The sequence below is a fragment of the Acanthochromis polyacanthus genome, chromosome 17, assembly GCF_021347895.1.
Source record: "Acanthochromis polyacanthus isolate Apoly-LR-REF ecotype Palm Island chromosome 17, KAUST_Apoly_ChrSc, whole genome shotgun sequence".
In the NCBI taxonomy this organism is placed as follows: Eukaryota; Metazoa; Chordata; class Actinopteri; family Pomacentridae; genus Acanthochromis; species Acanthochromis polyacanthus.
In genome coordinates, this window is record NC_067129.1 from 16,733,700 (window position 1) to 16,757,724 (window position 24,025).

The 24,025-nt window shown below is 41.4% G+C and overlaps 1 protein-coding gene across 1 annotated transcript in view; it reads right to left on the reverse strand.

The window, feature by feature from the left end:
• Positions 1–12,081: 12,081 nt before the first annotated feature.
• uvrag (UV radiation resistance associated gene) overlaps positions 12,082–24,025 on the reverse strand; it is a 100,606-nt gene continuing 88,662 nt past the window's right edge. The window contains 1 exon segment of the mRNA XM_051937475.1: positions 12,082–14,461. Coding sequence (XP_051793435.1) covers positions 13,624–14,461 — 838 coding nt within the window. The 3' untranslated portion in view covers positions 12,082–13,623.

Here is a 24,025-nt window from a genome sequence, read left to right on the forward strand (position 1 = left end):
GTATAGCATGTCGCTCTAAAAACTCATAGGTATAGCATGTCGCTCTAAAAACGTCATAGATTGCATGTCGCTCTAAAAACGTCATAGTTAGCATGTCGCTCTATAAAACGTCATAGTATGCATGTCGCTCTAAAAACGTCATAGTATGCATGTCGCTCTAAAACGTCATAGTATAGCATGTCGCTCTAAAACGTCATAGTATAGCATGTCGCTCTAAAACGTCATAGTATAGCATGTCGCTCTAAAACGTCATAGTATAGCATGTCGCTTAAAACGTCATAGTATAGCATGTCGCTCTAAAACGTCATAGTAGCATGTCGCTCTAAAAACGTCATAGTTATGCATGTCGCTCTAAAAACGTCATAGTATGCATGTCGCTCTAAAACGTCATAGTATAGCATGTCGCTCTAAAATAGTATAGCATGTCGCTCTAAAAACGTCATAGTATAGCATGTCGCTCTAAAAACGTCATGTATAGCATGTCGCTCTAAAAACGTCATAGTAGCATGTCGCTCTAAAAACGTCATAGTATAGCATGTCGCTCTAAAAACGTCATAGTATGCATGTCGCTCTAAAAACGTCATAGTATAGCATGTCGCTCTAAAAACGTCATAGTATAGCATGTCGCTCTAAAAACGTCATAGTATGTCGCTCTAAAAATCATAGTAGCATGTCGCTCTAAAAACGTCATAGTATAGCATGTCGCTCTAAAAACGTCATAGTATTGCATGTCGCTCTAAAAACGTCATAGTATAGCATGTCGCTCTAAAACGTCATATGTATAGCATGTCGCTCTAAAACGTCATAGTATAGCATGTCGCTCTAAAACGTCATAGTATAGCATGTCGCTCTAAAACGTCATAGTATGCATGTCGCTCTAAAACGTCATAGTATAGCATGTCGCTCTAAAACGTCATAGTATAGCATGTCGCTCTAAAAACGTCATAGTATAGCATGTCGCTCTAAAAACGTCATAGTATAGCATGTCGCTCTAAAACGTCATAGTATAGCATGTCGCTCTAAAAACGTCATAGTATAGCATGTCGCTCTAAAAACGTCATAGTATTGCATGTCGCTCTAAAAACGTCATAGTAAGCATGTCGCTCTAAAACGTCATAGTATGCATGTCGCTCTAAAAACGTCATAGTATAGCATGTCGCTCTAAAAACGTCATAGTATAGCATGTCGCTCTAAAAACGTCATAGTATAGCATGTCGCTCTAAAACGTCATAGTATAGCATGTCGCTCTAAAAACGTCATAGTATTGCATGTCGCTCTAAAAACGTCATAGTATAGCATGTCGCTCTAAAAACGTCATAGTATAGCATGTCGCTCTAAAAACGTCATAGTAAGCATGTCGCTCTAAAAACGTCATAGTAGCATGTCGCTCTAAAAACGTCATAGTATAGCATGTCGCTCTAAAAACGTCATAGTATAGCATGTCGCTCTAAAAACGTCATAGTATAGCATGTCGCTCTAAAAACGTCATAGTATAGCATGTCGCTCTAAAAACGTCATAGTATAGCATGTCGCTCTAAAAACGTCATAGTATTGCATGTCGCTCTAAAAACGTCATAGTATTGCATGTCGGTCTAAAAACGTCATAGTACAGCATGTCGCTCTAAAAACGTCATAGTATAGCATGTCGCTCTAAAACGTCATAGAAAAGCATGTCGCTCTAAAAACGTCAAGTACAGCATGTCGCTCTAAAAACGTCATAGTATTGCATGTCGCTCATAAAACGTCATAGTATTGCATGTCGCTCTAAAGACGTCATAGTATTGCATGTCGCTCTAAAAACGTCATAGTATTGCATGTCGCTCATAAAACGTCATAGTATTGCATGTCGCTCTAAAGACGTCATAGTATTGCATGTCGCTCTAAAACGTCATAGTATTGCATGTCGCTCTAAAAACGTCATAGTATAGCATGTCGCTCTAAAAACGTCATAGTATTGCATGTCGCTCTAAAAACGTCATGGTATAGCATGTCGCTCTAAAAACGTCATAGTATAGCATGTCGCTCTAAAAACGTCATAGTATAGCATGTCGCTCTAAAAACATCATGGTATTGCATGTCGCTCTAAAAACGTCATGGTATAGCATGTCGCTCTAAAAACGTCATGGTATTGCATGTCGCTCTAAAAACGTCATAGTATAGCATGTCGCTCTGAAAACATCATAGTATTGCATGTCGCTCTAAAATCGTCATAGTATAGCATGTCGCTCTAAAAACGTCATAGTACAGCATGTCGCTCTGAAAACATCATAGTATTGCATGTCGCTCTAAAATCGTCATAGTATTGCATGTCGCTCTGAAAACATCATAGTATTGCATGTCGCTCTAAAATCGTCATAGTACAGCATGTCGCTCTAAAATCGTCATAGTACAGCATGTCGCTCTAAAAACGTCATAGTACAGCATGTCGCTCTAAAAACGTCATAGTACAGCATGTCGCTCTAAAACGTCATGGTATTGCATGTCGCTCTAAAATCGTCATAGTATAGCATGTCGCTCTAAAAACGTCATAGTACAGCATGTCGCTCTAAAAACGTCATGGTATTGCATGTCGCTCTAAAAACGTCATAGTATTGCATGTCGCTCTAAAAACGTCATAGTACAGCATGTCGCTCTAAAAACGTCATAGTATAGCATGTCGCTCTAAAAACGTCATAGTACAGCATGTCGCTCTAAAAACGTCATGGTATTGCATGTCGCTCTAAAAACGTCATAGTATTGCATGTCGCTCTAAAAACGTCATAGTACAGCATGTTGCTCTGAAAACATCATGGTACAGCATGTCGCTCTGAAAACATCATAGTATTGCATGTCGCTCTAAAAACGTCATGGTATTGCATGTCGCTCTAAAAACGTCATGGTACAGCATGTCGCTCTGAAAACATCATAGTATTGCATGTCGCTCTAAAAACGTCATGGTATTGCATGTCGCTCTAAAAACGTCATGGTATAGCATGTCGCTCTAAAAACGTCATAGTATAGCATGTCGCTCTAAAAACGTCATAGTACAGCATGTCGCTCTAAAAACGTCATAGTATAGCATGTCGCTCTAAAAACGTCATAGTATTGCATGTCGGTCTAAAAACGTCATAGTATTGCATGTCGGTCTAAAAACGTCATAGTACAGCATGTCGCTCTAAAAACGTCATAGTATTGCATGTCGGTCTAAAAACGTCATAGTACAGCATGTCGCTCTAAAAACGTCATAGTATAGCATGTCGCTCTAAAAACGTCATAGAAAAGCATGTCGCTCTAAAAACGTCATAGTACAGCATGTCGCTCTAAAAACGTCATAGTATTGCATGTCGGTCTAAAAACGTCATAGTACAGCATGTCGCTCTAAAGACGTCATAGTATTGCATGTCGCTCTAAAAACGTCATAGTATTGCATGTCGGTCTAAAAACGTCATAGTATTGCATGTCGCTCTAAAAACGTCATGGTATTGCATGTCGCTCTAAAAACGTCATGGTATAGCATGTCGCTCTAAAAACGTCATGGTATAGCATGTCGCTCTAAAAACGTCATAGTATAGCATGTCGCTCTAAAAACGTCATAGTATAGCATGTCGCTCTAAAAACATCATGGTATTGCATGTCGCTCTAAAAACGTCATGGTATAGCATGTCGCTCTAAAAACGTCATGGTATTGCATGTCGCTCTAAAAACGTCATAGTATAGCATGTCGCTCTAAAAACGTCATAGTATAGCATGTCGCTCTAAAAACGTCATAGTATTGCATGTCGCTCTAAAAACGTCATAGTATAGCATGTCGCTCTGAAAACATCATAGTATTGCATGTCGCTCTAAAATCGTCATAGTATAGCATGTCGCTCTAAAAACGTCATAGTACAGCATGTCGCTCTGAAAACATCATAGTATTGCATGTCGCTCTAAAATCGTCATAGTATTGCATGTCGCTCTGAAAACATCATAGTATTGCATGTCGCTCTAAAATCGTCATAGTACAGCATGTCGCTCTAAAATCGTCATAGTACAGCATGTCGCTCTAAAAACGTCATAGTACAGCATGTCGCTCTAAAAACGTCATAGTACAGCATGTCGCTCTAAAAACGTCATGGTATTGCATGTCGCTCTAAAATCGTCATAGTATAGCATGTCGCTCTAAAAACGTCATGGTATTGCATGTCGCTCTAAAATCGTCATAGTATAGCATGTCGCTCTAAAAACGTCATAGTACAGCATGTCGCTCTAAAATCGTCATAGTATAGCATGTCGCTCTAAAAACGTCATAGTACAGCATGTCGCTCTAAAAACGTCATAGTACAGCCTTTCGTCCACAAAACATTGTTCTGTCCTGGCTGTCTGAAGTAGGTGAGGAGCAACACAAAAGCAGTCCAAACGCTGGTTTCCAGAGGGTTAGACGAGTATTTATTTGAAAGAGTAAGTTTTCAACAACACAACATGTGTGTGTGTGTGTGTGTGTGTGTGTGTGTGTGTGTGTGTGTGTGTGTGTGTGTGTGTGTGTGTGTGTGTGTGTGTGTGTGTGTGTGTGTGGTGGGGGGATGAAAACCACTCGTTTTTTGTTTTTCAATACCCGTTTCAGAACGGAAAATCCAATTGCCAAAATATACACGGATTACCGCTGTACCTCAAAGGCACACAGAGAGGGATTCACTCCCAGAAATAAGAGAGGAGAAAACATGATGTTATCCATGAAAGTACTCCTACTTCAAAACATGTACACCATATACAGCACAATGGCTTCTCCACAAAAGCAAAATGATCACCAGGCAAAAATCTAATCCTTCCCTCTGTGCTGTGATATGCCTTTTCTTATTGTTTCCCATTATTTGCTGTAGGGGGACTATTGCTCAAGTCCATTGTGTGTTTGGGGAGTGTTCCCCTCTACATCTCTATGTCAGGTGTCATTTACGTCATTTAAATGTTGCAAAGGTAATTATAGAAAGCCATAATGTGCACGAGCACAAATTTACCACGGAATCCTCATATGAGCATGATGACATCAGACCTCAGCAATCGGTTTTAATTTCACAAGGTCTATAATAAAACCATCACTGCTATATTATTTTTTACCCTGAGTTTTGCACTAACAGCACTACAGTCCCAATATTGATATCACTGCAATGAAATCAGCTGGACACCACCGCTTTTTTTTGAAGCTGTGCAACTGGAGCATGTGGCGAGAGTAAGTCAGCCCTATAAAAATCTGAGTTTGGTGAAAGGCTGGGAAAGATTTGGGGTCACGTTTTAAAAACACGGTGAGTGATAGTAAGGGGTGGATTTTATTGACGAGGTGACCGGGATTTCATCCAGGCAGCTTGTCTTGTTTCTGAGATGGTTTAAACAGCTGAGCCAGTGTTGACCAGCCAAGTCCAGAGCCAGGACGGGTCAAGGTGAGCAGATCCATTAGGGGCTGGTCTGAGCTCTCAGAGAGGATACCAGAGCTGCTGCGTGTCCCTCCACGCTTGTAACACGGTCCCCCAGTCCACGTACTGTGACGGTAATCCAGCTATAAAGAGTTACAGTCGCTGTATGGGGCCTCAACTCACTAATGAACAAGAAAGTACTTTGTGCGTTTGTGCAGACGTTAAACCCACAGAGCTGAATGCTTGCCAAGGCTGATACCTGACTCCAGTGCTCCTCTGGTCCCATGTGACGAGACTTATGACGCAGGGTGTTCGGTATCAAACGCACGTCTTAAAACTAAAAGGAGCTTTTTCGTATAGCTGAAAAATGTATTGTTTAACTTCAATAAATGCTGATAATCACTGTTCCTTTTTGTGACCAGATTTTAATAAAGACCAAGAGTAAAAAGGTTTAATTACTCTGGAGACAGAACCTCAGTGGATTGGCGTACATTTGTCCATCTGTCTGTCTGTCTGTCTGTTAGCAACATTACTCAAAAACAGACAAACGGATTTTGCTGAAATTTTCAGGGAAGGTCAGAAATGACACAAGGACCAAGTGATTAGATTCTGGCAGTGATGCAGCTTATAGTCTGGATCCATGGATTTGTTAAAGATTTCTGTATCATTGCGAGAAAGCAGAACTGTGTCACTTTAACTATGACGTCAATTCAATTCAGTTCAATTCAATTCAATGAACTTTATTTTTATGTTGAGAAACTTCATTTGTGCCAGAGCATCTGTGCATATACTGTACATACAATCCATGTTCCCAACAACATCAGAATAAACACACCCAACATGCCAGAGATAGTAGTTAAACGACCGGTAAAATTTAAGATTAAAAAGAATATGATATCAGCTGCCTGCTGATGATCACATGATTGCGATCTTACTACAAAACGACCGCTGTGGACTGCTTTACTTGTTAGAATTTAACCATCCGCTTAGTCGTCAAAGTGCACAGGTGATCATTTTAACGTTAACACCACTGAGCACTGAGAGCAGCGTGTCACAGCACATGGTGGCTACTTCGAGGTGGATGAAACCCACATTTGAATCGATTATAGTTTCGTTTACATAAAGGCAGTCATTGAATTTTTTTTTGATCTCACTCGGTTTGACTCATCTGTGGAAAATATGGCAAGTGTGTCGATGCATTGCTGCATGAATGTGGCATCTGCATCACGTGTATAGCCTACATCTGTGGACAGGAGTCATTAAGTGGGTCACCTGACTTAGCACCAAAAATAAACGTACAGCATGGCATTCTGTGTGACGTGCAGCATAGGCAGGATTACAATGCATGAGCGACACCAAAGTAATAATGACAAGGGATCTACAGCAAGACGGAAGCCAAGTAGTGACAAGGATATAGAGTATCACTGAGATCTAAGAATGACGGGTACAGTGAATGACTTTGACCCGGGACTGACTGTGTGTCAGACGATATGGCTGCTGTATAAATGAGGTGTTGATGGATTGCAGCTATTCTCCTCCCTGTGCTCTCTGTTTATCCTACTTATATCTGCAGAGATGGATTCTCCTCTATCACAGCAAAAGGATTTGATGGATTGGACAATTTGAGCGGTGACTGTTTAAATCAATAATCCAAGTTAATGAGGATACTGCTGTACTGGTAAAGACAGAGAGTACAGCTTCATTCATTACTGTCACACACATACACATACTCACATTGTGGTGTAAAGCCCAGAGGCCTGGGCTTAGGCAGACAGCACTGCTGGTTTGGCTGGTGTGTATTTTGTGAGGTGCCTGTGATGATGAACAGTACAGCAGACTATACAGTGGTGAACTTTCTAAAACGAGCACTCGGCCCAAGAATATGAAGATGGTTTCGACAGTAAGGAAATAAGGCCTGCTTACTCTCACTCTCAGTGCCTCAGGTCTCAATCACATAAACTTAAAACTACAATAATAACCTGCAAACTCTCAAAGATTTAAACCCACGCACCTGTGCACAGGCACATGCACTCCCATGCTGTTCTTACAGCAGGTCTGCCTTCAGCGATGGCACAAATGTCCTGTTTCTGGCTGGATGAAGTGTCAGTCCCTGAAGGCTGAGTGCTGAGGCCCTCAGACACCTGTAGGGGCTTAGCAGAGAGCAGACAGTCTGTAGAGTGACACAAGGAGCTTATAGGATCGAGGAGCAGGAAACTGCTTTATGTGCGGCTGGAAACAGCATGGACAGATTCAGCAATACTGTGCATTACTGAAATTCCTAATGGGAACAGCTAAGAAAAGTCCAGCAGGACATTCTAAAAGAGAAAGGTTTATTTCCATGAGTAATGGGCTCCAATAGTAGCCAGCGGTAATCTGCCTAAACATCTAAGGGGAGAAGTGAATTGCAAGCACTCCGTGTGCTTCAAACGCTTTAAGTAACTGTTTTCCGGTGCTTAATCTGAACAAATTGATACATTACCTGCAGCCCTGACAACAAAGTGATGTGGTAATACCACCAGAAAGGTTGCATTGTACTCAGTTAAGTGCATAATTAGGTAAAGGAGAGCAGAAGAGGTTTATTTCATTAGAAAAAGGCTTTCTTCAAGTACCGTCGGCACTGCTGGGATGCTCACATGTACAACCACATGGTGAAGGTCACATTGTGAGAACGAGTTACTTTTTCTGGCCAAACGACTGAAGCAGCTTTAATACGTTTAGAGAAAAAATATCGTGAACTGATCTGAAATTAACCAGTTGCACCTTTAAGGATCATTTAAGTGTGATCAAATGAATAAAACAAATATAACCAGTCAAAATACAAAGGAAACAACAGCCTGACGCTGGCTAGTAAACAAGGAATGAAGTGAGCTTTAACACATGGCTTATCATGCTGTGCTGTTTCTGAAGTCAGCATATTTCACAGCATTTCCACTTCATTCCACACAAAAACAAACTGGGATGAAGCAAGTCAAGATCAAAAGTTTCCATCTGACAAAATAAGCTACATGTAAAATATTTCACATGGGATGTTTTCCTGTCAGATGAGAAACCTTCACCAAACCTGCCAGAAACGTGCTTATGTTCATGAGATCTGAAGCAAGACACACCTGGGGTCCTATGCTGTCCTTAAATGACTCCAGAAATATATCATCAATACATCAGAACATATCATGTCACAAAATACAGCAAAGAGGCCAATCCACACAGGTGTTTTTGCTACATTGACCTGAAGGGCCCTCTCATGTGATGGGTGTACAGGACAGATCCCCTGACACAAGCTACTTACCGCCGCAGCAGAGAAAGCTTTGGTCTAACAAAAGTTAATCTGAGGACATCAGTAACAGCTGCTTTCAGTTCAGCTGAACCGTCCTTAAAGTTTGTTTCACCCATGCTTTTCCTGCTGGGTCAAGTTACCATGTCTACTGTGAAAACTGCACAATGTTTTATTAGTACATCTGTAAATTGGCAGTATAAAAACAAATAACTGATTGAAAATAGCTTAAGAAAATTATGCGACAATGATGATGAATGAAGTCAGACTCAAGTTAATGGTATTTCTAGAACAAGGTGGAAAAGCAACATGTACACCTGGAGGAAAAGTTAAATGCTGTGTACTATGACTGATTTAAACTGACTCAGGTAAGACAAAAGTACTAATAAACAGTGTATCACTGAAGCTTTCACTACTGTGGCTGCTGAGCAGTCGTGGGGTTGGTGAAGTTCTTCAGAAAGTGTTCCTGTTGAAATTCTGGGATCCAAGTTCAAAGAGAAAGCAGCATATATCTGTAACTACTCTGAATATTAGTTCATTAATGAATTAATATTCAGAGTAGCCCAAACCACTCCACTCCACCCCCTGAAGGTGATCAAGAGAAGCACCGTCAGTCAAGACTGACTGCACCAATGTGCAAATCTGAGAAGTTCAGAAAGTCTTTTATTCCAGCTGCTGTCAGGTCTGAGAATGCACAAAAATGACTTTGTATTTTTAATTTTTGTTTTTATGGTTCTTAGCATATACTCATTGTACTTTTAACGTAATGTGTGGAAGTGTGTGGTGTTATGACTGGTGTGACGCTGTAATTTCCTGCAAAGGATTATTAAAGGACCTATCACCCTACCGTACAAGGAAAGCACTCAGAGAGCACAGTACTCCACCAAGGCTGCTCAGTCTTTGTGTCATTTCTGACCTTTCCTGAGAATTTCATCTAAATCCGCTTGTCTGTTCTTGAGTAATGTTTCTAACAGACAGACAGACGCCGATCGTCACATAACTCCGCCGTTTCTTGACAGAATAATTAAATTAGTTCAATCCAATTCAATTTAATTTATACAGTACCAATTCTCAACATGTCATCTCATAGCATTCAAGATAGCGAAGACCTTATGAATTTCAGAGAACAGAGAACCCAACAGTCCAAAGTTGCTTTTAGATTTCCTATGAATAAGCAGTTGGTGACAGTGGGAAGAAACAAAGAACCCTCTAACGGGAGGAGAAAACTTCCATAAGAACCAGGCTCAGGGAAGGTGGCCATCTACTTCGACTGGTTGGGGTGAGAGCATAGGCGTCAGTTTAGGGGGGGACGGTGGAGACATGTCCCCCCCACTTTTTGTCAAGGGTCATTTTTGTCTCCATCACATTCAAATTCTTCACATGTAAGCCGCTGTAAACCCAGTTATTTTCAGTAGTATAGAAAATTCCGACGCTCCTGAACGCACCATCCGCACTCGGCCGAGAGTTGCACAGATACGCAGCACACCTTCGTGAGGTTAAAAACAAAAAACAAAAACAACGCGCAGATGCTAAATTTGCGCCTGTGCCAAGTGGAAGCTCCGACCAGAGGCATGCAGGGGCAAAATTTCGGCCCGGGAGAATTAGTACTATAGCGGCCCACAGACCCCTTTACCTGTATGTACGGGTAGCTCAACAGCTTAAGTCTCCACCTTTGGTGCGGTGGTTGTGAGTTTGAGTCCAGCTTGTGGCATTTTGCCGCCGTTCTTCGACATTTTCTCAAAGTGCTGTGGTCTCCATCCCCCCCACTTTTAAAAACAAACTGACGCCCTTGGGTGAGAGTGAATGTCAAAGATGTCTTTGGGTTTGGGAGTGTGACCAGAGAAAACAAGCAATTCTTTGACATCTCCATGGCCTGAAGAACCTTTTATGAACCAAGTGAATAATCAGTTTACTGAGAAACAGCCATGGAGGCTATAGTGTAACTATCTGTCAGTATGTTGACTTCACATAGTTCTACATAACGTCTCATCCAATCAGAACAACTGTACACATCTGTGTGTTCACAGGTGGCATTTACGTGACATTAGAGGTCTGTCCACACTTTCATGGGTAGTTTTTGAAATCTTGTTTTCTCTGCCTTTTTGCCTTTTGTCCATGTGGAAACGCAGGTAAAGGTCACTGACAACAGACATTTTGGAAGCTCCCTTTGCCGTGTTGATGTGCAGATGGGGAGAAAATGAGTTTTGACTTGTGATGTCAGAGTGTGCACTGTTACCGTCTCCTGAATGAACCGCTACTTCCACTATATTGATGAACAGATGGCACAGTGAAGGTACCACACGTAAAATCCTGCCCCACAAATTCCCTTTTACTGACAATCAAGATAGCCTTGCTAGCATCAGAGCACATTATTTTATGTCACCATACTACAATATCCATCCACCTACCCAACATTCTGCCCCCTGGTCATTAATGCCCTACCTGCAGTGGTTCTATGCCCCCTAGTCTGAGAACCACTCCGGTTGTTGGGAAGATTTGGCAAAGAAATGAAGCACATACTGAAAGAGGCATCTCTACTAAATCTAATAAATTAAATGGCGTCCGTTGTGTTGCTCCTGTCTCTTTAAGGATTTATAGGCATGTTTACCACGATGATCGAGTTTTAAATATCTGCTTATTAATGGATGCCATAAACTTTTCCATTTCCGATCTCCTGACTTTTCCGTCAGTGCCAAAATGAAGTTAACATTTGTGGTTTTGAGTGAAAAGTCTCAACAGATCATCGTGTGGAAAATCATGAATGTTGGTGTACGAATTCTTGTCCTCCTCAGGATGCAGTAGCATCTTTAATAACTTTTCATCTAGAGTCCCCACAAAGCCAAAGTACTTTTTAAGTTTATGTCTGATTAACTGTCAGGAACCTCAGCCGTACTCTGGTTAGTGTGCATCATGCAAACATTATAATGGTTAGCATGAAAATATAGCATTTAAAGAGCCCATATTGTGCAGATTTATAATGATACTTTTGGGGTCTACTGGAATATGTTTACATGTGTTGATGCCTAAAAAACTGTTCTCACAATGTGCACTCCTACTGCATCACTTCTTCACCCTCTATCTGAAATGCTGTTGTAGCTCCTGTCTTCTTACAAGCATCATGCAAATGTGCCACACTGACGGAGATGATTTATGGAACAAAAATCTACAGTTCAAACAAGGTAGGTATGGATTAGGAGTGGACCTCGGGTTTTGTAAGTTTGCAGACCGTTTCCATGCACTAAACAGCAGCCATCCAGCCCTAAAGGAACACTAAAGGTAAGATGGAAACCCCAAGAAGCACCGTATGGGCTCTTTAACTCAAAACACTGCTCGTCTAAGTACAGCTTTACCAGAAACACTGTTGACAGGAAATATTAGAATACTCTGAAACCATCTCATCCTCCAGGTGCCACATACACACTAATACCAATGCAGGCAGACAACTCTTTTAAAGGGGTTACATACACCCATGCCATTGGACTGCAAGTCTTTAATAACCAAAAAAATCTCCATACAAAAGTATATGTACATGGTCACTTACTGAACTGTAGAGCAGTTTATGGAAAGGATTTAACATGGTTCATGGTTTCGTTTTAAATACAACACTTCCCAACAGTCAGCAACCACAGTACTGGATCTGAAAGACAAAGTGGAAGGTCCATCGTCGTCATGGTGGGTGATGCAAAGCAGCTGTCCAAGTTGGAACCCAGACAGTGGTTACGATGTCAGTCCAACATTTGACAATATTAATGAGCGACATCCCATGTAATTGGGAAATAAAACTAAACATGGATTTCCTTTGAAACAAAGCACACACAGTTGTTAGGAGACATAAATAATGCAATAGTTGATTACCAGTGCAAGAAAGCATTCAGAGCAGGGAGACACAGGACTAAATCACAGATGGTGGGCTGAGACATTTGCTATCAACAGTTAGAGGAGAGCCTGAGTGAGACATTCCAACAGAATACAGACACCGAATTCAATTTTTGGTCTACTGAAAGTAAGAATCAGTGGACGTAACATTAACATTGAAGGTAATATTCATGGGGTACATTAAAAAATAAAAAAAGCAGAAAAAAATAAGAGGACACGGAGATGGAGAGAAAAGCAATTGCACCGTATCCCTGCCATGTGCTGTGAGCTGCAACCTGCCACTCTGGTGATCGTCATCTTCAGAGCTGAAGGTGAGCGGAGGAGCTGCAGCGTGTCACAGTTAGGGAGTCTCTGACTGGGCTACTGGTTCCAGCTCCCACCTCACTTTGTGATCACAAAAATCCTGCCGTACTTCAAGGTCATTGGCGGGATCACCCTAACTGCGATTGTGGTTGCATGTTGATGTGAAGCGCACACACACACACACATGCCCAAGTACTCTTTTGCACACTCCCACTTGTCATGCACTCTGAATGAATGAAGGCTTGGGAAGTGTCTTAACATTTGCTTGTACAATCAAAGGCGGACATACCGGGACAGCAGGCTTTAAAATATTCAAAAACTCTGCCGCAGTGACACATGATGCACTCAGGCTGCACTCTGAATGTTGATGTAAATCTTAAATGTTGTTAGAAATGACAGAGGTCAAGGGCTGTTATTGCAGTAAGAGTTTTAAAACAAAGCGGGCGTGATAGACATCTATGATCCAAAGAAACTGCATTGAGGGTGAATATTACTGAGACCAAATCTGTTTGTGAATATAAAATGCCTGAATTATTGTACAGTATTTGTTAAAAATATATGAAATCAAAGTTAAGCCTACTGTCCCAATAGTTGCACTTTTAACTGTCCTCTAAAAGATTACTATGGAAATGTTTACAATAAGTGCAAATTGGTTGTTATTCCAGAATAGCTCCTATAATTTCTGATGCTGCGATTAAGGAATGAGGACCACACCTCTGTCCTCGCAGTTCATGTCCCTGCCTTTTATTTGTTCAAATCCCCTGTGCAAGATTCTTCATGCCTCCTGCTCTCCTTAGGTCCTGTGCCTCACTTTTCAGAGTTCTTGCGTGGCCTGCGGAAGCTGGACATGTTCTCATTTAGTGCATAGATGCGCCTGGAGAACTCCTCGAAGCCAGCCACGTCCAGCTCGCCCAGCACCTGCTCATCACTGTCAACAGCTACTGCGTGGTCCACTGGGATGCAGTGGTAGTTTTCCAGCTGGGCCTCATCCGCTAGCCCCAACCCCAACCCTATCCCCAAACCCAGACCTAACCCCGTGGCCTCTGTGCCCATGATCTCCTCAGCTTGCTCCACAGAGCAGCGCAGCTCTGGGACCAGGCTAATGGGCGCCTGTCCTGGTACCAAAGAGCCGTTCATGGCACCCGTGTGCTGGATAGTGGGCACTGTCTCCTCACCAGCGTCCTGCACTGCAGAGGAGTCGGGTGCCCCTGAGCTGCTGGGTGGCTGCTCCAGACACTCTTCTTCTTTACCTCCTTCAGTCTCTCTGCCAGTGGTTTCATGTCTCTCCACCTCCACTGCTGTAACCCCACCCTCCTCTTTCTCTTCCTTCTGCTCTCCCTCCTTGCTGGCGTCTGTGCGGTTAAGTGAGGCCATGCTGGTATCGAGTGAGGAGGACAGGTGTTTGGGCGAAGGTGAAGGCGGTGCCAGGACAGCCGGGGTTTGCTCTTGACCCATGGCTGTGTTGTAGCTGGGCGGAGGGGTTGGCTTGTACTTCAGCTCTGTCTCAGCCTCTGAGCTCGCCCTCTTCCTCAGGCCTCGGTCAGGGGAGCTGGTGTGAGAGGGGTAGCCAACCTCTGAGGCAGCAGACACACCAAGCTGGGACTTGGAGGGTACTGGGATGGAGCTGGAGACGTGGTGGCGGTCACTGTGGGAAGCAAAGAGAAAGACACCTGGTGAGCAAAAACCAGCGGTGAACTACTGCCACATCCACACCCTCTTAAAATATCGGATTAACCCTCCTGTTGTCCTTATTTATAGGCACCAAAAAATATTGTTTCCTCATCTGAAATAAATCCAAAAATTCAGCAAAAAAATTCCCCAAATTTCTGAAAATTTGCAGAACCTTCAGGAAGAAAATTCCAATATTTCCTTAAAAGTTTTATTTAAAAAAAAATCCCCAAAATTTGGCAAGAAAATTCTTGTAATTATTTTCAAAAAATGAATAAAAAAAATCTTAAAAATATCTAAAGTGATTACATAAATATCAGTAAAAATGTCTATTTTCTTTAAGAACATTCACAAAAAAAATCAACCAAAATTCGCTGGATTTTGGTTGATTTATATGTGAATGCTCTTAAAGAAACATTTTTCACATTTCTTTTTTCCATCAAAAAAATGTTCAAAGATTTCCCAAAAATGTTGAAAATGTGGACATCAGAAGTTTCACTGGGAAAATATTGGGGTTTTTTTCCCCCCACATTTTCAAACTTTAAAACGGGTGAATTTGACCCGCAGGACGATATGAGAGATAAGTCATTTTTCCAGGTTCTTCAGAAAACACAAAAAACTGAACAACACCACATTGAACCTTGGCCTAGGCTGTTATACTACAGGGGCAGAATCTCATGATCTGTTCAAATGAGGATATAGGCGATTTCATCAGAGGCGGCAGCATCAAGAGGAGATGATTTAGGCAAAACAATAACCTTTGTCAAAACATGACTTTGGCCATTATTTTAGAAAGGTGACGAAATTTAAGATAAAATTTAGGTTATTTATTGCAGAAAGAATCAGCCAACAGAGGAAAGTGAACGACCCCATTCTCTTTAGATCTGGTTCTCCACTGAGCTCATCGGCACCCCTCCACCCATAGCACCCAGCTCCACCCCCGTGACCCAGCTGCAGCTCTCTGTAAATCACTTTACCTCACAACATTGAGAAAGCATTTGTGCAGCCTCTGAGACTACACTCACGTTCTGCTGACGGCAGGAGCGCAGCAGGCGTCCACCAAAGTATGTCAGACATTTTCTTCCATAACAGATAACACACTTGGGATCTAGGATGCCCCACCCCGCCCCAGTACTGGAGCTATAAATCTACTTAAATGGGGGCATCGCCGCCTCTTCCGATAGCCAAGGCCGTGCATAATTCACCAGACTACTTAGCAGTCTGCCTAACGGGACCGTTCTGCTATCTCAGTCGAGGCACTGTGTTGCTGGGGTCGAAGGTGAAGCAGAGCCTCCCTGAGCTCTTCAGAGATTCACGTGTTGGTTAAAGACTGGAGGACAAATCTCTACTTGTCCAGTTGGACACCCGGCCATAATAGACGTCCTTTATAAATGTTCTCCTGTCACCTACCAAGGACAACTTTATTTGCAACAGTGGCACTTGATGAGAACCCTAGTTGACACATGCGCTTATTGTTTATTAGCCAACAGTCTGATGGACAGTTTCACTATCAAACACATGACAGCTTGTAAAAAGGACCCCAAGACTGACCCTTGCAGGCATCCTGCCGAGGTGGTCCTGACAGGGTTCACAGGCAGGACACACTGCTGAGGAGTGTGGAGCTGCCTGTCGAGTTTTCAGAGAAACTTGTCAAACTTCGAAGTGCCTGCGATACAGTAAATGAGAACCATCCACCGACTGAAGGATCAATATGTAACTGCTCATGGTAACAACATGTAGATACTGCACCTCGTGGCTGACATTTAAGCTAATTGAAGGCATGCAGATGTAAATGTTGGCTGGTCAATCGAGGTCAGGGTTAAGAAAACAAAGGCGTAGGGTAATGACCTGAGAGTGTCCCTCTTAAGTGGGCTGAACGGGAGTTGGACTGTGCTTTACTTGGCATGGCATGACCACCAGAACACATCATTTAATACAACTGCCTCCCTCTAACGAGCACATGGTTAGCTTTGCAGCAAAGCAAACCCTGGCAAAATGGAACCAATGTGCTCTTTACCACCTAATTTCTGAGAAGATAAATGCAAAAGAACGAAGAGAGAGAGAAAATGAACGATTTGCCATTTCAAAACGCGTGTCTGTGACGTTCCAAATGAAACCATCATGGGCTCTTTGGAAGACACTTCCAAAAATTCAGAACCTGACTCGGAGGACTAAAGAGAGATGTCATGAGAAATCAATTATCATTTAAATAAAGGGAAAATGCCGTGCAGACTCTTTGAAAGATTACACGGATTTGGAAACTGGAAACGACTGGTCCTGGATGAATAGTTGCAGTTCTCCGTACGTCGTTTATAACAATAAATGATGACATTTATAACTAATATGTGACGACTATGGTTTATAGCCTGACTGAGTGATATCCCTACAGCAGCGGCTGATTAGAAGTCTTTGATTTTAATTATCAGTCATTTTCTTCCTGTCCTCCAGCGCTCTCTCATATGATCCAGTTCCTCTGATTTCAGTTGGCCGTCTACGCCGCGAACAAACGCATTATTGACTTTGGCATAAAATCACATGGTCATCACACACACAAGTCTTTTGTATAATGAGACATTTTGTATTTGGACCGTGCGATTTTGTTCCACTCTGTTTCAAGGTTACGCTCGCATTTGTTCCATTATTTGTGTCAAATTGTTCAGCAGCGGCTGAGTAACAGAGCAGACTGGGTGTGTTGGTGAGGACATCAGCCAAGCAAACCTCTGAGTAGTCATAACATTCTTTCTTGAAACATTTTAACTGTTTTACCGATGACATGTTTTTAATGCAGCCAATTAGGCTACACATGTATGACCACAGCAGCATGTGGCAATTAAGCATGCTGGGAAGACTCCACTTCCTCAAGTAGTTTGGGAAAACTGGAAACCGTACAGTATTGTCATTTCACATAAAAGTCCAAACACTTACACAGCATGATATCACTGTGTGTCTGGACAATCTTCATTCACTCCATGAGACTGGTCAGATTCTTCATAAACACATAGTCTGTTTCCTTTCCTTTCCATAGCACTGTATAAATCATTTGCACAAGGAGTTGTTAAGGTGAATCTTGAAAAGAGGTGGATTAAAATTCAGTGATGACAGAGTAGATCATTATGTCCATGTTTGGTACAGACTGTCGGCACATAAATTCTGGAATCCTGATGTCTTTGGTACAAAGTATTGATACCAAGTTGACATTTAAGAAGCAGAGATGCAGTGGATTTTTTGACAGTTATGTGAAAAAATACACATTTTTCAGCATATTGTATTTTATGTGAGACAAACTATACTTCTGCACCTCCACCTGGCTCCAGCTTTATAAATCTGGCCTGTGGAGGTAGATTTCAGCAAATCACAGGACTACGTACCGATCAGATGAGATAGTATAGAAAGCACCGTATCCATGGTGACAGTGAGATGTAATGGGAGCAATGTTTGAGATGGAGCAGTTTCTGAGTTTAAGCAGAAAATGTTTCACTTCAGGTGATAACTGACAATTTGTAATGACCTATTTTTAACAACCTGTTTTTAAAGGTTTATTTTAAATAGAATCATTTGAGTCTATTTATACAAGTACGCATTTTAATGTTAACACAACAATGAAACACCTTAGGTCAAAAAGGAAAGTGAATAAATGTACACAAATAAAAATAAATCAAGATAAAGGAATGATGTAACACAGACGCAAACTAATTCCCATTCTGTTAGATGTTGGATCCAATAGAAGTTGGCATTCATGACAAGCAAAGTAAATTCATGATTGCAGCCTGACGTCCCTAATGTATGAGGTGCAGCTGTACAGATAGATTCCATCCACTGGTAGCCCAAACTATCCACCTACTGGAGGTCTTTAAGGTTCACTGGGGCTCAGTCTCTCTGCTACATTACCCCGACAACAACCCGACTGCACACTATAAATGCTACAAAGAGGGCCCTGCCTAAATCATCAAGCAGAAAACTTGACATGCCGAGCCAGAAATAGCCTTCACTCCTCCAAAGCTTTTTGCCGGCTCCCTTCCTTTCCACTGCTGATGTCAAACCTGGCATATTTCAAGCCGACTCAGGAATTCGGTAAGCCAAGCCTTTCCACTGTCCAATCCCCCGACAGGCTTCACAACATTCCCCTGTTCATATCCAAATCCTGCTGGAGAGTAACTGTTTAGTGCCAAAACAAGCAATGCCAGATAAGATTTAGTCGTTTGATGTGGTTCAGGGAAATCCCTCTGAAACTTGTAGAGTAAACACTACTAAAAATTTGATATGTGCTACGGTGGAAGCTAAGTTTGCTTAACGCTTCACAGGCTGAGTCTTGTTGACTGTCAGGCCTTTGAAGGCAGGGAATGACCACAGCGCAGCGTGTTCAACATGGTCAACAAGCTGACAACACCCTCACACTGCACAACAGAGCATTATCTGTCAAGTACATCTATTACAGAGTCAGTACTGTTGTTTTAAAATCCATACACAAAACCTACATGAAGTGAATGCAAAAGTAGAAGTAGAGCTCAAAACAATAATCATTTAATTCAAATTTTCTAGCTTTGTATGTTGATAGTTAGAAATGTTACAGCACACAACCTCTTAGAAAATTCCATATTTCTGTACTATCATTGATAAACAATCTACTAACTGTACTTCAAGAACTTGCTGATCAGCTGTATAGCCATACAGGGCTAAAAATGTACTGCAGATCTACATGAGCAGTTCTAATAGCTTTTCGGGCTTTTCTGACAATTTATAGGTTTCATTAAAAAACACAAAGTATCAAGATACAGCGTCCCTGAAAAAAGTCAAGCATTAACATGGTTGGTTAAATAACGATTTTCATGATAGAGGGAGAAAAATGGAAAAGGAATAGCATTATTATCCCCAAAAGAAATGAAAAAGTGGTGCTCGGGGAATAAATGTACCTCTGCAGAATATCACATGAACAGGGGAAAGGGAAACATTTAAGATTTCTCCTTCCAAATCATCAACCATTATTATAAATACCATAAATCCATAGGGTACCTGCCAAATTTAATGAACCTTGCAAATGCTTATTTTAGCCATATAAATTTTAGATTTACTTTCCCAGTTCTTTCATTGACAAGACTGCAGCTGTCTAAATATCACAGCTCTGAGTGCACATCATGTTACACAAGTCCTCTTGCAAACTTTTCACTCGCTATGGGATTCACATCTTCCAGCTATAGCGTTGTATCTGAATGGCCAGCCGCTCTGCCACACCTTGCCTCCCCCCCTTCGTGTACGTAGCCTTGCTTCCAGGCACCAGAGTGGTATTAGGCCCCTGTGAACCTCTGCCAGGCCCTCAGCGGATGTGGAGCAGCAAATGGGAGCATGTTGAATGCGTTTGCTTTGATCTCGGCAGACTGTGGAGTTTACAAAGAATTGGTTTCTGGTACTGTCTCTGTCTTCCTCTCGGTAATAGATTCACCATTTTTCCACTGTTTCTTATCCTTCAGCAAGATTTGACAAAAAAAAAAAAACCTATACTGCCCATTTTTCACCAGGGCTGGACTGTATATATTCTGACATGTTATGATGTGTTTCTGAGACAGGACTGTTTGGAAATGTATAAAGATATGATCAGCAGCTTGCCAGATGAGTGTTACATAGCCCGCAGTGCAAAAATGACACACTTAGTAGTGTGCTCTTTTATTTTCTTCCACACATTCAGCTTTTCCTCAGTGTTTCATCCGTTTGAATTGGATAGAATGTCCAAGATGAACCCACTATGCTCCCACGGTGTGGGTCTTGGAACTATGGGAAAAGCTCTCCCTGCAGAATGGATCCATGCTGAATTAGTTCTATATGGAGGACAAGGGAACCGTGTCCAGATCTGTTCTGGAAGAGTTCCCTTCATAGTATCAATCACCACATCTTTCCAGTTTGGATGCGTGGAAGAAAGACAGAGGCAGAGGAAGCAGATTAGCCTGTATTCCTACAGGAAAATTACCTGCAGCTGTCATGAAACCTTCTCATACATCCATATTTTATAAGCTGGGTCCCAGTGCGAGACATCGGATCTGTATTTAGCCTTTTTCAAACCAGAGTGGAACTGATATGGGAATAAAATAGTGAAACTGTGTGTAACATGCATACCCTCCCTGTTACATTGCATTGTCAAACAGCCGCCATCCTCACTATTATGTTATTTACAGGTTAGAGAGAAGGTGTAGGATGCATGCTTTAAAGAGGAGGCATGAGGTATATTAGGTCCTGTAAACACTGCAACTATACTAAGATATATATAATTTTGTTCAAGTAGCTAGTGTGTTTTTACCTTTATAAAAAACATTGTTATCATTTTTGACAATGTAGTCACTTTTGTTTACTGTCCCCTAATCTTTTTTATACCATTTTGGAAACAGTACATTTGACAGAGAACCATATGGATGTGTTAACAAGATGAATTATGTAAATTTAACTGAACTTTTCAAATTCTTTTTTTTTTCCATATTTCCCCTCCTTTAATGTTTAAGATCATTAAACAAAAGTAAATATTACATAAAGATAACCCAAGTAAACACAATGCAGTTTTTAAATGCTAATTTTATTTATTAAAGAGAAAGAAACCATTCAAAGCTACCTGGCCCCGTGTGAAAAAGTAATTGCCCCCTCAACCTAATAACTGGTTGGGCCACCCGTCAGCAACAACAACTGAAATCAAGCATTTTCTATAATTGGCCATCTTTCACATCTCTATGGAGATATTTTGGCCCACTGTTGTTTGCAGAATTGTTTTAATTCAGCAACACTGAAGGGTTTTCAACCATGACCGACCTTTTTAAGGTCACGTCACAGCACTTCAATCGGATTCAAGTCCAGACTTTGACGAGGCCACTACAAAACCTTCATTTAGTTTTTTAAAGCCATTCAGAAGTCGACATGCTGCTGTGTTTTGGATCGTTGTCCTGCTACAGAACCCAAATGTGTTTCAGCTTGAGATCACAAACTGATGGCTGAACGTTCTCCTTCAGGATTTTCTGGTCGAGAATTCATGGTTCCATCAATTTAGAAGTCGTTTGTAACCTTTCCACACCGATAGATGTCAGTTACTTTATTGCTAATCTGTTCTTGAATTTCGTTGGATTGCAGCATTTTTTTGCAGCTTTTTGAGATCTTTTGGTCGATCGGTCCATCATTTAGTCAGACAGGTTCTATCTCAGGCTTGGGTGTGGTCAGTGAAATTGAACTTGCTTTCCAAACAATGTGATTGGCTACAGTTAATTCATGATTAACAAGGGGGGCAATTACTTTTTCATATAGGTAGGTTTGGATGTTTTTTTCCCCTGAAAACATTAACTGCATTTTGTGTTTGCTTTGGTTATCTTTGTCTAATATCTAAACTTGTTTGATGGTCCTAAATATGTAAGTGGGGGAAATATTAAAAAAAAAAAAAAAAAGAAATCGAGAAGGGGGCAAATACTTTTTTCACAGCACTGTATGTGTTGCTTGTCTACATGTGGCTTCAAACAAAGAGACACACTGAAAGCTACACGATAAATGATGGAGAACTAAATGAAATAAAGACAGAGTATATTGTAATGCCCTATATTAAAAAGTTGCAGCATAGCTGCCAGAAATAGAAATGGTTTTGCTCAATATGTACAAGCACCAGAGTGTAAAAACTGCATGTTGTGGTTCCATGGTTATTAATGATTTGGCTTCTGGTAGCCGATACCTTTGGACTGAGAGTGCCTTCAGTCTTTGTGCCAAACTCAGCGCTGGCAGCCTCACATTTACTGTAGAGAAATGAGTGATATCAGTCTAGCGAATATGCATTTCAACTTTCTGTCACTGTGGTAACACAACTCTACCTCTACATCCTCTGACAGTGCAACTGACTGATGTAAATGTGCATTGTGTGCTTGGGACTCAGTGCTGCTCAGGATGATGAGAAAGGCAGCTTCTTTTCTCAGCTGATGACTTGAGTAGTACAGAGCAGCTTTTGTCCCCATCCCTGTGGTCTCGTTGTCGTACAGGAGTGTGGCTGTGGTGAGCCACTAGAGAACTGTTAAACTTCCACCTCCACTTCTTTAAAACTTCCATCCGCACACATACACACACAGCTAAAGGGTTAGTGGTCTCGTGCTTTCATCTCATCTATCTTCAGGCCCTTCCACTTCCCATTAAGTATGGGGGGCGGAGGAAAGCTGATTTCAGAGCTCGGGCTTTTCATGGCTTCTTTCCTTTCAAAACAAAAGATTATTCAATTAATGTGTGTAATACACATTTTCCCCTTTGCTGACCCTGGGAGAGGACTGGAGATCAAAGACAGCTTTCTCTTTTATAGGGCAGTGGAGCTGAAGTCTGATGCAGACCAACTCCCAGGTTTTAGTGAAGGGTTACTTACAGGCCATAAGACTGTAGACGCAGAGAGGCAGAGATCTAAGCATTCTGCCTCACCGAGACAAAGTGGCTACTGCAGATCTCATCAACCACTGCTTTTTTTTAATGTAGGACACTGATTATGTGCTGAGGTGGAACATCATTAAAAGGAGAGGTACAGTTTCCTACTTTTACCTAATACATCCATTTGATTAAAACAATGCAGTGCTGTGTCACTCTAACATTATTTTATTAGAACAGGTTGTACTTTCACAATCTAATTTTGTTAAAAATCTTAGTCAAAAAATCTTAGTGTGCAATGCCTAAAGTCATTATAGAATGAATTGTATCAATCCATTATCTTCATTAGCTAATCACCTGTAGATTATATCCTCTGTTAATCAATGTGTTGTTAGGGACATGTGGTTTATTACGATGCATATGAAGAACTAGAGAATCTCATTTTTGCATGAAAAATGTTGAATCATTAACTGATTTTCAAAAATTATTTTCAAGCTCTGATCATTTTCAAGTGTAAATGTCTACAAATGGTGGAGCACCTAAAGGAGACAGTAAACCACACATTCTAGCAATGGGAAGGGGCTGAACATATGCTAACAACTCAACATCTATATGCACTGTACAAAAGGTTTAAGTACTTCACATGTTTAGATTCTTATACATCCCATACCACACACACACACACACACACTATCAGGGAAGTGTCTGTCTGGCTCCAAATTTATTCTGTGGCAGGACAATAAGCCCAAACATCCAGCTAGAGACACACAGATCCATCTACAGCCACAAGAAGAACCAGAAGTCCTTCTCCAGATGTTCTGACCCCACAGAGCTCTGATCTCAACATTATGGAGACAGTTTGATATTACATGAAGACAGAAGACACTGAGACAGACTAAAGTTCTCCAGGATATTTATGACAATGCATGTTTGTAGCCTCAAAGGTACTAGACTAACTGGCATCTTCATTGCTTCAGCAGCTTATAGTGCATCTTTAAGTTTGAGGAAATAACAGCTGAACATACAGCTTGTGCAAAGGACCTGAATGTGTGTCCCAGTGTGGGAACAGACTAGTGACTGAATCACCTGTCAATCTGCTAAGACTTACCGACACTGACTGTCGTGAGATGTCAGTGTCAGTCATCATCTGTCACTGACATCATGTGACAAATGATAACTGTATGAG